This window comes from Myotis myotis, unplaced genomic scaffold (genome assembly GCF_014108235.1).
Source record: "Myotis myotis isolate mMyoMyo1 unplaced genomic scaffold, mMyoMyo1.p scaffold_m19_p_12, whole genome shotgun sequence".
NCBI lineage: Eukaryota > Metazoa > Chordata > Mammalia > Chiroptera > Vespertilionidae > Myotis > Myotis myotis.
The window spans coordinates 36175515-36191975 of NW_023416316.1; the positions used below are offsets into that span (position 1 = coordinate 36175515).

The following is a 16461-nucleotide window of genomic DNA, read 5'->3' on the forward strand; positions in this document are numbered from 1 at the left end:
ACTGGTCCAAGTAACTTTCTCCAGTTGATTCTTATCTGTAATCTTTCTGAAATTTGGGTCCTTCTCAGATTGACTGATTATATGACTCATTTACTCCCCCCAAGATGCTTTTAAATTATGAAAAACAAAAATGCCTAGTGAGACGTGGGTTCTCCTATTTCCCTTCCCATCTTACTCCTTGGATTCTAAATGTTTCATTACTGTTCTTTATAAGACAAGTTTGCCATTGCTGTCCTTTCTTCTTAAATTCTTACTATCGGAACTACTTCTTGTTCTTTGAGTTAAAGGGATAGTTAAGTAAGTGGTCTAAGAAACTTCTTTCCTTCTGCGAGATTTGGAGACCCAGACCCCTTTTCACTTTCACTTCTCCCAAAACACAAGATCTGAAGCTGCGGTGGTCAGGTTTCACTTTGGATGCCCCAGAAAGATTACATTCCCTGTGCAGGACTTGGAATCCTGAGACCATCTGGGACACCCTTCATTAAGGAGCCTGCTCTTTTTATTTTTTCAGGCTTTGCTTAAAAATCTACCAAGCTGAACAGGGGAATCATCTTTATCTCTTTTTCCTGTTGTCAAACAAAATAAAACCCCAAGCTAGCAGCAGCATGCTCTTCTGGTTAATAAGATTGGAGGAGCACAGACATTGCAAAGGGCTCAATGATTAAGTTTTTCTGAGACGTATTGTCATCAGGAAATGAACCACATGTAAAATGTGATCTCAAAAAGGAAGATGATATGAATCCATAAAGCAGGCATTTACCTATGATGGCAGAGTTGGGGAAGAGCCAGTTAATTCATTGTTTCATTTGTGTAAAATCAACCCCTGATTTGTTGTTGGGAATCTTAGTCTCTAGTCAGTGTTTTTCAAAATGTGATCCACGAGAAGACCAGTCTCATGGACTGATCCGAGCGGGGAAAGCTGCCATGGTCAAACAAGTTTGAGAAATACAGTGATGTCTCCAACCCCACCGTGTGCTCATGGATTCCTGGCACCATTACCTTATTAAAGGTCCTGAGTTCTGCAGTACAAACATCTATTTAACTTTGCATAGCTATCATTGTCCACATTTACCAGATTTTTATTTTAGAACCCGTTTTTTAAATAAGCAGCCATTCAAATCCCAAGTAACTAATGTTCCTCAAATATTGTTTGATAGCAACATACAGGTAGACCTCATTATTTTGGATTTTAATGAATAGGCATATCTTTAAAAGAGTCTCCTTTTCTAATTTCGTTATCACTGTGACTTTGTATAAGTTCTTTGAAAATAAACTTTTTTTGTAGTATTTGTTATATATATTTACATATTATATTATCATCATAATCATGAAGGTAATAAGGAACATTTCAAAAATAGTGTAAAATGTTATATGGCATCCCAAGATTTCACAGACCTGGGGGCAAGATTCTATGTAATGGAACCATGTAATTACATCAGTTGCAGGCCCTTTGGAACTGCTTGCCATTTTGCATCAAGCATTTGACTTTCATGTCATTCATACTGATCATTATGAGATGGCAGACAAACATGAAGATGGAAAATGATAAGCAAAGAACTAAATAGAAGGATATTTTACATGAACAATTATAGTGGTAGGGCCAACAAAGAGATTGAGTTCTTTTAAGGAAAAAGAATATTTTAAACAGAAAAATAGAGTGTTTTCTTCTCCCAAGAAGGAATCCATTGTATGTTAGAATAAGGAAATCTAGTCGATAGTGAAGTAACAGCAAAGGGAGAAATATATCTTCAGCAAATGTTTTTTGGGAAAGGCAATGCACCTTATAGTTACTAATTGCCTTGCAAATGCCATAATGGAGATTAAAAATAAAATCTAATGATGAAAGTGAAAATTTAATAGTGGGGTAATAAATATAAACCTAGAATAATATGTGACAGTTTGATAAACTTTCTTATCTAATATTTTGTTACCTGGAACATTTTATTTAACATAAATTCTCTGCTTTATCAGTGTCTAATTCACTGCCTGACACACTGTAGACAAATATTTATTGAAATAATCAACATGTAGTAATGGTAATTTTGAGATAACAAAAATTCATAATTATAATATTGTTTTGGGGGATTTTTACCAACATTTTTATTTTCCTAACAGCCGTACAGCATACTATTTTCCCCCTTTTATAGATGAAGAAGCTGAGGTTCGGGAAGGTTGAGTGACCTGCGTGAAGGCACAGGGCTGGCATGTGACAGTTATGATTGAAACCTGGTTTGATCTCAGCTACTGTTCCGTCTTCCTCTTCTCTCCTCTGGTTCTCTGGATTTCTCATTGAGAGATTCAATGGTCTTCAGGTGAAGAGGGACATGGGTGCTTAGTAAAAGACAATCAGCAGATTCCTTGGTCTGAAGGATTCCAAACACAGGACTTACAGTCTTCATCAGAGACTCCAAAAGGCCATGTCATGTAGTAATTTGTAATTGTGCTGAGCCAGGGGTTGAACTGTAAGTGTGGCGTGGCTCTTCTGTGGGAATGAATCACTTGCTATGTGAATCCAGCTGGTAGCTGCTCAGTGGGACTTTGCTGCTGTTTGTCATTTATGCAGTAATGCTCATTAAACAAACAAAAAAGAACAAACATCAACTGTCCCTGTGTGTATAATGCACCTATGAAGGGTCAACTGTTCAAATTGTGATGCAGTCAGAGACTGTGAGGTGGTCTAAGAAAGGACAGTTCTTATCCAAGTTTTCCATAGGAAAGTTTAAGCTAAAGAATGCTTGCAAATTTGAGGAGCCAGAGGTCCTGTATCCAGTATGACCTCCAGAATGTCACTTCACATTTGAGCAAATTAAGGTTTGGGTGACTTGCCCAAGGTCACAGAAACTAATAGGTGTGTACATCATTGTTTATGTTTTCTGTGCTGTTTTCCTTTTCTTTTGCTTTTTTAAAACATATTTTTAAATTGATTTTTATAGAGAGAGGAAGGGCGAGAGAGAAGTATTGATGAGAGAGGTGCCTCGTGCATGCCCCCCACTGGGGATTGAGCCTGAAATCCAGGCATGTGCTCTGTCCAGGATTCGAACTGGTGACCCCTTCAGTGCATGATGCCCAACCAACTGAGCCACACCAGCCATAGATTTTTCTTTTGCTTTTTAAATAACTAGTAGCTTTAGGTGGTAGGCTCCTCCTTTAAGTGTTGTGCATGCATTCTGTACTTGAAACCTCTAAGATAAGTGCTGTTATTACCCCCCCATTTCACAGATTAGGAAACAGAGGTTTAGAAATGTTAAATAGCTTGCCCAAGGTCATGCTAAATTTGTACAGGGTAGAGGTGGGATTATAACACAGCAATTTGATCCCATATTCTATCCTTTTACTTTGTACTTTCTTTGAGCAGAAGAAGAAGAAGAAAAAAGCCTGGGGTTTTTCCCCTCAGTTTTTTTAGGGGTCTGCATTTTCTCTAGAGTCAAATGCCAAAATGAAAATAGTAGTAAGTACCAAGAAAAAAGAATGAGATGTTGTGAGCCTCAGTTGAGAATTAAAAGGGACTCCAACAGTGGTTCAGACTTTTCTAATTTAGAGGTCCTCTGTGTATCGGGCATCCCTTCAGACGGAGCAGGCCTAAGGAGCTGAATATTTGTGTCTGAGAGCTTCAACAAATGTGGAAGTTACCATTTGCTTTTCTACTTCAGGAGTATAGGAGCTGGAATAGGTGTGACATTCCAGCCTCAAGCCACTATGAGGTGTTAATGAGTTTTTGAAAATCCTTCCAGAGTGACTATAAGATCCTTTTTGTTTCATCTGAAGGCTTGGCCTTCTATGGGCAGAGTAAGACCCACTATGGTGGGAACTCAGTTCTTCCTTCCCTTTGCCTAAGCAACCATGGAAACATCAACACGTCTAAGATTTACCTGAATTTCATGACCACCGAATCCCTAAAACAAGACATTACCACATTGGCACATCTTGCGGTTTCCATGTGGTCTTTCCCTAGAATTCTGCCAGTTTCTAAGAGTAGCTATTAGTTCTTACAATGTTCCCTCTAAGGCTTGCTACCAGCTTGCTAAGAATTCTGAAAGCTAGCATTCACCATTAAATATTTTCATTTAGTGTGCTCAATTTTAACAAAATGAAATTGAATTATATTTTGTTTATATGATTTCATTCATATCTGTTTTGCTTTTCTCTGCACAATGTTCAAAATAAAAAGGGTAGTCAATTGTAATTGATTTGCTATTCATAATATTATTAGAAATTACTTCTTTTCATCATAGCTTTTTTATTAGTAATTGTTTAATTTCACATAATTACTTGTGTTTTTTATTACTATTCACATTTGACATTTGGACAAATAGAAAAGGGTCTAATTTATCTTTTTACTCTAGCATGCTGAAGAACATTCTTTCCACATACAGAATATATTCTACCAAAAAAGTGAAAGGATTGAACTTCCATTGGTGTCATGTATATAGGCAGTTTTAAAATTCTGTATTTTGTAAAATGCTGTCATACTTTAAACAACTTAGAGAACGTCAGTTGAAAGCTCTTACATAAACACAAATTACAGTTGATTATATTTGAATGTCATTTTCCAAAACAGCAAGGATGGAATGAAGCTTGGGAGGCAGTAAAAATGACTTAGAAATTCTGACCTGGATGAAGGCAACATGGTGATCTTTGTGCTATTGCAGGAGATATACTTTCATGGATGCTGGAGATTGACCTCAGGTTATTGCTCATAGCTGATCTTGTTCATATTATAACTTTCACTGTGGAGATTAATTTGAATTAATAGTCAGCATGAAACTCCTCACTAGACTGTTTTTCCCCCAGAGTCCAGTGAACCTTTGTCCATGTCTCCCTCCTCCTTGGAAATGTCATGCATCTTCTTCTCCACCTGCCAGACAAACCCTGTCTTCTCTCTGACACCCTGTTTGACCTCCTTTGTCCATGTTGAGTTCTACTTGCTCAGTCCACATGTGGCATTGCTCATGTGCAGACTTAACTATGATTTGCCCTATGTTGTTAGGTACTGTTGGAAATAACGAAGTCTTATTTTAACAAATGATATTATGTGATCCTGGAGAGACAGTGTCATAACCCTTTGGTCCTCTGTGCATTGTAGATGTATTTATTATATATTTATAATTATACAGTTTATGGCTAGATGAGGCTTATAATTTACTCCAGCTGTATCATCTTATGGACAAGAAAAATATGAAGTTATAAAGATGTAAAGTAATTTCTCCCAAGGGTTAGAGATAATGTTAGAGATAAAGCCAGGACTGGAAGTTAGATATACTGATTTCCAGTTTAATATAATTTCTACTTTTCCTTCCTTGCATTCAGCAAATGTTTATTGAGTATCTACCAGGTGGCAGGCACTCTGCTAGGCTCTGATACTGCAATGTTGAGCTTGTTTTGGAACTTATACTGTGATCGTGGGGGAAGATGTTAGCAAATATACAAATACTTGTACGCTAGCTACTGTTAAAGATTATGTAGTGCTGTGAGAATAGGTAATGGACAGAAAATTTCCTCCATTGTAGGACTTGTAGCACTTGGCATTGTATTTATATGCATCTTTAAATGCTGTTAAGTTAGACAAATATTTGTTTGCTTATTATTCTGTGTTGGGTCCCCCCCGAAAATTAGAGTCATTAAGCTGCAGCCCCCTTTTCAACATATAGTCTACAACAGGGATAAGGCAAGACGTTAACAATTCACACAAAGTAAAATGTAAAAGTCCCATTGTTCAAAGGACGCAAAGACCACATTTTGGGAGGAGAGGAGAAATATCAGAGAGATGGCACGTGACATAGCCCCAGAACAAAAGCTAAAGAAAGTACAGAAAGGAAGAAGGGAGACATTGCAGATGTGAGAAAAAGCAAGCAAGCTAGACCATGATAGGAAACTACAGGCGTTTTCTGGCATGAGAAAGTAGTCTCACTTTGCAGGAGCAGGCGCTCAGTGGAAAGTTACAATACACTGTTGAGAATGTTGTCTTTAGTTAATACCCTTACAGTCAACTGAAATTAAGGGTGGACATGCAAGAATTCCCTCTTGCTCCTACTCCTGGATCATATAATCCTGTGTTTTGTTTGGTTGCCATCTATATGGATGGTTCCCCCCATGGAGACTACGTCTAATTCCCTGATGCTATATTACCCAGCATCTCACTGGGGTCCAGTAGACAGTTAATCATAATGGTGAAAAGTGTCTGGTATGTTGAAACTGTTTTCTCTGGCAGAAGCTAACCTCTCTAGAAACAGAAACAAAACTCCTTCCAAATGTCATGGCTGGCCCAGTGTAGTGAGTATCAAATTCATTTTAAATACTGCCTACATTAACCTATGTCACCATGTAGCTATTAGCCAATTCACAGAGAGGTCTCAACCTTTTATCCCTATGGATAGTATAATAGTTTGTCTAAATATTATTGTAGGAAGGTTCTGGAAATTCCTTATTTTTTAGCATGTGTTAACCAGTGGCCAGTTACCACTTTCTAGGTTCTACGCAGGGCATCGTGTTATTGGTCCAGCTTATTAAGGAAGCAAATGGGAAAGGATCTTTTAGAACAAATGCAACAAATGACTGACCTCCAATGGGCACAGATATGCTTTATCTTTTCTAGGGTTGCTGAGATTTAAAATTAGAAATATTTCACAGAAAAATCTACATTTTAGCTTCCCTTGGAAAATTGGAACTTCTGGAAACAGTGAACCTACATTTCCAATGGCAGCAACTGGTTGGAGCTAAATAGCAGCCACCCTTTTTAATTAGTGTGTGTATTTCCCAGTGTGCCACAGTCCTCATCACTCCCTATTGCATATACCTACCCTGTTTTACTTATTCCCATGGCTTCTTAGCCTTATGAACACTTGTTAATGACTCCTGCTTTGGAGAGACCTTTGTGGGCCTTTTCTCCTAGTTTCCCATAGCAATTCTGTGGCCCAGCCTCATTCCTAGAGCTTCTAATTCAAAAGGTTTGAGTTGGGATAAGAGGATTTGCATTTCTACCAAATCCCCAGGTGCTGCTGCTGGTGTGTGGATCACCTTTGGAGAACCACTGACCCTACAGTGTTGTAACACAATACAAAGCCACATGAGGCTAATGGGGCAGTATGTTCCCCACCAGGAATAACATTGGGGCCACATGAAGAAGCAGTCAGATTCAAAACCCCGTCTTGAGAGTATATCAGGTTGGAAACCATCCTATATATCCATGCTTCTTCCCCCAGTGGCCCTCTGAGATCCACTGAATCCCCAGAAAACCCTGGAATGCAGATGTAGTGATGGTGAGTCTAATTTAGGATTATAGCAAGGGTAATCACTATCATATCTCCGGACACAAAGAGCTAGAGCTCGTATTCAGTGAACAAGGGCAGAAAAGCAAGGGTTGAAACTTAACATTCTTACATACCTATTGGGCAGGGTGGGGGAGGCCCCCACTTCCAGTGTTTTATGCTTGGAGGAGGTTTAATTGAGCAGGCCGAAGGCAGAGAAGATGGGTCTAGCACAGACAAACAAGTGCTCCAAAGCCATGTGAAGCACCGCATTGTGGATCATTGTGGATTCATTGGGTCACCAGTGACGATTGTTTTCAAAGAGTTAATCTTGTGAGGAACTATGATTGAGGTGGATGCACCTGGAGTGGGACTCAGGAACAGGACTCCAGGCTGGCAGGACCGCTGGAGGGATAGCAAGGCAGATGGCCTGGATAGGGATTAGGTACAGAAAGCAACTACAGGGATCTGTTTTCTAAGAGTGACGTCCCGTGTGGAACTGGACTTCTCCATTACTGGATCTGACTATCAAGGTCAGAGCAGAACTAGCAAGAAAGGTGGTTTCTTCAGTCCTTAGCATGTTGGGCTTCTTAAAACTCGATTAAAGTTAAGATTAGTCTAATGACATGGGGCTCTTTTCACATATGGACAGAGAAAGAAGGTAAAGGTTGGGAGCTAGATAGGACCTGACATGATTTAAATTTATTACTGTTCTATCTACTTAATAACTCTATGAAATGAATAACTGGGTCATCATGTGCACATGATAGCCACTCACTAACCTAGTTCAGAAGTTTGTATTTTTGTACAAAATCAAGACTGAATAACTTATCAGTCATCTGCCTTCAGCTTCCAAGGTAATTAGTTATTTTATTTGTTTATTTAAATATTTATGTATATATAATTTGCATATTTTTATTTTAATCTTATGGAAAAAATATTTTAAATCTCCTTACCTATTTCCTGCTTAATGTTGTATAATGAAATAACAAAGTCCTTTTTCTTTGTTGAAAAATCGAATAGGGTCCTCAATCTGATAACGTAGGTAAAGCAGATATAAAATAGATGTTTTAGAATAAATGTTTTAGAGGTTGGGGTATGTGGGAATGGAGAGAGAATGGTTTCTGTTTTTCAAATTAAGCCATTGCTATTAACTGTTGTTCTAGTGGTTTTATACTCTGTAAATTAGGGAAACTAGTCCTGACTAGTTGAAGAGACTGGTTGAGTTTCTGCTCAGATGTAAATGCAACACCCATGGTCTGGGGGTATCCTGTGTTTGATTATAATAAACTATAGAGGAGATAATTCCCTTTTTCCCTTTAATGATATTACTTGCGTTCGGAATATGATTATCACCTAAAACCAGTTGTGTGTGTCACATGACATCCTCATCATTCTGATGAGATCCTAGCACCCTGCTTTCCTTTAGTCATCTCTAAGGAGCCTCAAGGTTTACTCTCCAGGGAGAGATTTAGGACTGGGCTCTCTCAGAAAAAAAAAGAAGCAGCAGCATTACTTTATTATAAACCAGTTTGAAAACCAGTATATGAAGGAAAACTTCAATGTATTCATTGTAACATGTGAACCAAAGGCAATGTTCAATGATGGAAAGGAGACTAAAACTGCTGTTTTGTTTTGTTTTTAAAACAGGCTCATGCACAATTAGTTCGAGAAGTTGATGTGGAGAAGGTGTCTGCTTTTGAGAATCCCTACGTAGATGCAATAAAGAGTTTATGGAATGATCCTGGAATCCAGGAATGCTATGATAGACGACGAGAATATCAGTTATCTGACTCAACCAAATAGTGAGTATTCACCCAGGTTTTCTCTTTACTTTCACGTGCAGGTGCTCCACAGTGATAACTTCTGTGTTCTGTTCTTTGCGTAGAGTGTCGGATTAAACTTGTGACCAACTTATAAGGAATTGGCATGAGAGTTAGGGAAAGTGTTTCTTTTACTATTTTCTGTTTGAAAAATCAACCGAAGACTCTAGGAATCTGAGTTCACCAACCCATCTCTTCCCCAAAATTTCAAACCAGTGATTCTCAAACACAAACTCCATTGTAATTTGAAATCTTATAATATTTGTAATTTCAAATACAAACTTATAATCTTATTTATGTGCTAGAAAACACTGATACACAGTAAGAACTGCAAATGAGCCAAAACTGGTTTGGCTCAGTGGATAGAGCGTCGGCCTGCGGACTGAAAGGTCCCAGGTTCGATTCCGGTCAAGGGCATGTACCTGGGTTGCGGGCACATCCCCAGTAGGAGATGTGCAGGAGGCGGTTGATCGATGTTCTCTCTCATCGATGTTTCTAACTCTTTATCCTTCTCCCTTCCTCTCTGTAAAAAAATCAATAAAATATATTTTAAAAAAAAAAGAACTGCAAATGAGTACGTTTGAATATGGCTTCTAAAGCATCAGACTCCCTAATTCTTAGGTTCCAGACACAGAACCTTGACTGATTTCTTGGAGCCAAAATTATGTTGATGGATAGGTTTATCTCTGCATGAAAATTGCATGTGAGTCTAATTTTGCATGCATGCCAAAGTTATTTTGTGAGCTGTCAATCAAAATCACGTGTCCTGGGAGAGATTTGCATCCTAGAGAGATCTGTGAGTTCTCTAGATGAAATCTGGCCTAACTGAAAGAAAGTCAAGACTTGGCCATCATTGGATTAATGTAATCAATGCAGTCAGCAATCTAGATAATCAGGCGCCTGAAAAATGGATTTTTTGGTGGTATGTAGCCAGCTTTCTGTCTACATTAATTACGTGAACCAGCATTTGCCTCTTGTGTTGGTGCTGGGCAGACAGAAGAATGAGTGGAAAATATGCAGCTGCTTCAGGTCAGTTTATATGATGAAATGGGGGGATAAGGAGCCTGTAGGCTGATTGGCTCACTCAGTAGTGCAGAGGGGATCCAAGAGCTAGTCAACTTTGTTTTTTCTATAAAGTTGGTCAAGCTTTTACCCTACTTCCAGGCATTTGTATAAGATAAGTTATGATTCAGTTAAGCCACAGAAATGTTGCCTGGTCAAAATAGTTCTGGTATTCTTAAAGTAAATTTGAATTACACAATTCTGGAATGGGGCATAGAATGTTCATGAGTACTGAATGTGTCAATCATATTTTATCTATATTAACTCCCTCGTGTGCTTCTGAAATGTGTGCTTTACCCATTCCTTATTTTCTTTTTCCTTCTTCACGTCACTCTTCCTATCCCGTCTTTCTCTCTGCCTTCTAACCGCCTGCTTTCCCTCCTCATCCGTCTCCCTCACGCTCTCATTCTCTTCCTCCCTCTTTTGCTTTCTCCTGAGCTCCTACCATAAAAGTTTCTGAGCACAGAGATGAAAAAGATGCATTCAGCCCTTGTTTGTTCCAAATTCTGCCCCCTCAACCTTTGACCAGCTGTCTTTCTTTACTTCCTGCCCCCTCTTGTCCTTCTGTTTCCTCTGCCATTTCAAATTGCATCCTTCTCCCCAGGTTGTTGTTGTTTTGTCCCTTGTTCTCTGTTCCTGTTCATTGTGCTTTCTCCTCTTTGTGTATTTACCCCTCCGCCCGCATTATTGATTCTCCTATAACTCTTACTTTGTGGTGTCTCTCCTAGCCCTTACTAATAATAAATCCTCCATTATGAAGGTATATTTTTATGAAGAAATCTTCCATCTCTCATCATTTCTCACCCTTTTTACTTTTATTCTTCTCCTCTTCCTCTGTTCTGTCCTTTACCTGTCACATATCTGTTCACCCTATAGAAAGTCTTGCTATCTGGGGCATTAGAACACCAATGTCTAATTAAGTATGTACTTACCAGGGTTAGGGCTTCCTTTTAGCAAACTGTTTTACCTCCTTCTGAGATAGGCCCTCTGAGTAGAATGCAGAACTGATGTCGTGCACTGGTTTGCCCATCATTGGTGAAGGCAGTGTTCATCACAGTATAGGACACAGACTCCTTCCATTATAAAGTCATATTCTTCCTCCTGCCACCATAAGTCTTCAATTCTCCATCAACTCTTTACTTAATAGCTTTCATTCCAATGAATAATTCTTGCTTAATTTAGTAGTTCTATTAGCATTTGTGAAAGAATGATTGTCTCCTTTGTCAGTTGGTCTACATTGGCATTCTTCTGTGAAGTAAAAGGTCTTCTCCTCAAATGGTGCTCTTTGATTATCCTGATATTCATTTTCTACTGAAAGGTATATGTTTCAATCATTTCTGTTACACTCATTTGTTACATGGACTACATAGATGGGGTGAGGAACCTTTTTTCTGCCAAGGGCTATTTGGATACAGTGGGGCCTTGACTTAAGCGAGACCGAGCTTTTTAAGGAGCTCCTTAAGGAGCTCGTTAACTCAAATTACTCTATCAACTCAATGCAAAAAATCGGCCAAGAGACAGCTGGTATCTCAAAAAACTCGTTAGTCGGGACACTCGTAAGTCAAGACCCCACTGTATTTATAACATCATTCGAGGGCCTATAAAATGACCAAACTTAAAAATTAGCTTGCTATATTTGGTCAAATATTTAATTAATTCACCCCGAATGCCTTGACAGGGCCAGACTAAATGGTTTCATGGGCCTTATATAGCAGACGTTCCCCACTCCTGCACTATGCCATCTATCTTAACATTTTGTACATATCTTTTTTGTGTGTTATCATGTTTACTGAGGTCCGTTTCCTTCCCTCAGTGCCTATCAATAACTTCTCATGTTTGGCCTTCACAAATGACTGTTCTATAAAATAATAGATGGGTACTTTTCCACTATTTCGATGACCATGATGTAGGTAGGCACTGTCTTTCCATAGCCACTGTACTAATAAATGAACTAAGAGGTTTAAGAGCTGAAGGCATTCAATTCAAGTCTTTTTGTCTTGATGTTTTTGAAGGTCTGGAATCTGAAAGCTCTATTATCAAAAGCAACGGTAGCTACTACTTGCTGAACACTCATTATATGTTAGACTCTGTGCTTAGTCATTTAAATGCATTATTTCATTTAATTCTCAAAGCCACCCAAAGTGGTAGATATTTCTTATCATCCCCATCAAACAGAGGGGGTCTCAGAGAGGTTGAGTAACTTGTTCAAGGTCACACAATTAGTAAGTGATAGGAGTAGGAATCGAATTTAGATTTTTTGCCTCTAAACACCAAGTTTTTAAGTACTGTGAAATATAGCCTCACAGAGGATGGATAGATGGAAGGGAGATAGATAGATAGATAGATAGATAGATAGATAGATAGATAGATATGATTAGGTAAGTCATTTACCATGAAAGGTACACATTATTTATTAATCTTTATCAGTGTTGCCCATAGTTAATCTCATAAGTATAAAGTCAAGGAAAATTATATAGAATTTTTTGAAAAACAGACCTAACAGGGTTTTAATTATCATCCAGAAAACTTAAACATGTTTTTAACAGGGCATCAATTATTCGTACAACATGGATGATGTTCTGAGTCACAGATAGTTTCAAAATATTATTTCTTTATTTTAGCATACACTCCTAATCACTCCCCTCTGCACTGCATACAATAACTTTTTGCTGAAGTCAAAATAAAGCCAGTAAGAAGGACACGATGAAATGATATGAGCTTCCCTTTTTCTACTTTGATTAGCCAACTTGCTGATCATAACAGGCAATCAGATGGCTCAAAGGACAGGCAGCACTGGTAGAAACAAGGAGATGAGAAATTCCAGATGATGGATAATCAGTTTGGGATAAGTTGGCTTTCATTTGGTGCATTCTTCCAATTCTCTTTGAAGCAAGAATAAAAGCATTCTAAAATGCTGAAGATTTTTCACAAATTCTTTTTTTTATTATTATTGATTTTTAAAAAAGCCTGAGGGCTCTGAATAGCTTTAGATAAAGAGCACAATAAACAGATGGCTGCAGGTTTACTTTTTTTTCTAGGGTTTACCACCTGCTTTAATATACTGAGACATTGGGTCAAATGAGTTCACTGCCTACAGTACCAAAAGCTCCCTCACATTAGCCAAAGAACACAAACTTCAATCACATTGGCACATAGTGAGAAAAGTCCTTATTCTGCAGGCTTTTGGCAAAAGACTACTCAGTCTGTGTACAGCTTATGAAATCAGATCATTCCTAATCTTACTTTACTGAAGTCCCCCCAAGGAATTGAGTAGATCAGACATTTTCTTTAAAATTTTTTTTCAATTACAGTTTACATTAAATATTATTCTATTTGTTTTAGGTGTACAGCATAGTGGTTGGACAATCATATACTTTACAAAGTGCTCCCCCTGAAATTTCAAGTACCCAACTGGCACCATGCATAGATATTAGAATATTATTGACTATATTCCCTATGCTGCACTTTACATCCCCATGAGTATTTTGCAACTACCAAACTTTACTTCTTAGTCCTTTCACTTTTTTCACCCAGTCCTCCATCCCCCTTCCCTCTGGCAACCATCAGTCTGTTCTCTGTATCTATGGGTCAGATCAGTCACCTTCCTGAAATTTCCACATGCTCTGGAGCCCATAAATCCAACATACATAAATAAATTGGCTTTGGGACCTAAGTCAGCATTGGAGTTTACTTCCAACTCCATGCTTAGATTTTTAACTTAATTTTTAAATTCACAAATAATTTGAATATTAAATTTAAATGAAAAAGTAATTTCAGAGATAGGTTAGCACATCCACCAGATTTAGGGCCAAATCCTTCTTGAAGAGGTATCTTGCTAAAATGTTCCTGAAAGATGAGCCATATACTTCAACTCCAGGGTACTAGTATGATGGCTGTCTCTTGCAGCCATCCTGACTTTGCTCTCAATCTGATGATAAGAAAGAAGTGTAAGCCTATTTCAGGCTTTTGGAGGTAGACAACTATAGGGTGAAAACATTGAGTCAGGGTCCAGTGGTTGAATTCCCTGTCATCTCTGGGCCATTGACTTGCCTCAGAAATAGGTGTCTGATCTACTAAACTCCATGGAGAGGACTTAAGTAAAGCGAGATTAGAAAATAGAAATGATTTGAATTCGTAAGGTGTACACCAACAGAGTAGTCTTTTGCCAAAAGCCTGAAATCTGACATCTGAAAATTCATCTCTAAATTCAGAAGGCCTTTGAATCCATGGCAGTGGGCTGCCTGAGTAACCATTATCTTGTGCAGGCAGGTGAAACCCTGGTCCCCCAAATTTACCTGGAAATGCAATGGACAGAGAAATCATTCTCTGCGTGGTTAAATAACTAAAACTGTTATCTTAACTCAGAAGTGGGCAATGATCTTGAATATGTTTGCTCTTTTCTAAAGGATGATAATAATAGCATGGCATTCTCATTTTTTTCACTTAAGTGACATATTCATTTTATTTTTGTTTTTGTTTTGTTATCTAATGAGCCAAAAACCCCTGTATTTGTCTTCCACAGTGAACTCAGATGATTCTAAGGTCTTAATTATTCCTTTTTCAGAATGCTTAGAGCTGTTAGAGATGGTAAGATACAGCTGAGTTATGCTTAGCCACTTTCTAACCTTCATAATAGAGCCTAGTTGGGAAAGGGCTTGCATTGGCACCTGTGTGCCCATCCATTCTCTCTGCCTAAAGGGCACAGTGGGTATGGGGGGACACACTTCACTTTGTCAGTTTGCTGCTTGCTCACATTTTTGCAGTTGCACCTTCAGTAGTTTGACTTCTTCCATACATTCCTTTCCATTGTCTACTCAGGATGATTTTGTATCCAACAGAAACCAGGGTTCTGTTACTATGGAATAGGGATTGGCAAACCTGAAGCTCAAATTCAACCTGCTGTGGGTTCTTATAAGTAAAGTTTTATTGGAACACAGCCAAGCTCATTTATTTCTGTATTGTGTATTGTCTATAGCTGGGTTTGCACCCAACAGAAGAGTTGAACAGTTGCTTAATGGCCCACAAAGCCTAAAATATTTACTATCTGATTTAAAAAATTGTGAGCTCTCTCCTAAAGAAGAAGATTGAATGTTAAAGTGCAACTAGTACTATGCTTCTTCTTCAGTCATTTAGATAGAACCTGGCTCAGGACTCATGTTCTGAGTTAACTCAGAGATAAATTTCAGAATACTGAGAGAATGGGTTGCCTGCATTTCTTCGGCAATACTCCATAAATATTGCTTTGCACAACAAAACTTTTGATAGGAAGTGAATATCAGAAAGCTCTAGAGCAGTGGTTTTCAACCTTGGCTGCACCTTAGAATCACCTGGGAATCTTTTTAAAATCCTGATTTCTGGGCCTCATCCTCTGGAAATTGTTTCTTTGTTACTAATGTTGTGGCCCCACCCCATAACAAAGAAACAGAATTTCCGGAGGATGAGGCCCAGAAATCAGGATTTTTAAAAGATTCCCAGGTGATTCTAATGTGCAGCCAAGGTTGAGAACCACTGCTCTGGACTGTCAGTATCTCTAAATGCTGCGCAAAGAATGTCTGGTACTAACAATGATATAAATGACCAGAAATGTTCATTGAGTCGATTTGGCTCTGAGAGCAAGGATTTCATCTCATGTGTCTTGGTTTTTGACTCTGTGTAGTGCTTGTTGCAGTTAAGGAGAATGTGACAGGATTTAATCAACTGAACCAAAAGTGAGGACTGACTGACTTTTGTTCAGGGGCCTAATAGAACGAGAATTGAATAGAAGACAACCCACCTGTGATCACAGGTGAGCCCAGGAACTTCTTATCATTCTAAGTTCATTCAAGTTCCTTTATTCTTACTCCCTGCCTACCAAATAGCCTTTGAACTCTGATTGGCCTACCCGGATGTTCTTCTTCATTATCACTATGGCTTCTAGATTTAAAGTTATGAATTGAATTTAACTATAATTAGTTTAATAAGGTTAGTTAGTATGACCAGCTCCTCAGATCTCATAGTCCTTGTCAAAATGAAACTTCTTACTGAATCAGTATCCAAGTTAAGGTCACATGACCAGGAGAGAGCTGCTTTCATCAGCAACCTTTTGTTCACGGCTGGCTCTTGGCTACAATCACTGGAACCTCTGTTATGACCCACATGGTATTTGCATTATATCATGGTTTTTTATAGCATTTTTATCTCCATTGAATATAAGCTCCTTGAGGACAGGACTCACGTCGTGTGTGTGTGTGTGTGTGTGTGTGTGTGTGTGTGTGTGTTTCCCACTCAGTTGTAACCACAGTGCCTAGCTTTCAGTATAGGCTTTCCGTGAAAGTTGTCAAATGAGTAAGTAA

General features: G+C 38.5%; 1 protein-coding gene across 1 annotated transcript in view; it reads left to right on the top strand.

Moving 5' to 3' along the window:
* GNAQ (G protein subunit alpha q) overlaps window positions 1-16461 on the top strand; it is a 263117-nt gene that overhangs the window by 179282 nt on the left and 67374 nt on the right. Inside the window, exon 3 of the mRNA XM_036330776.1 lies at window positions 8895-9049. Coding sequence (XP_036186669.1) covers window positions 8895-9049 — 155 coding nt within the window. The remainder of the gene's footprint in view (window positions 1-8894; window positions 9050-16461) is intronic.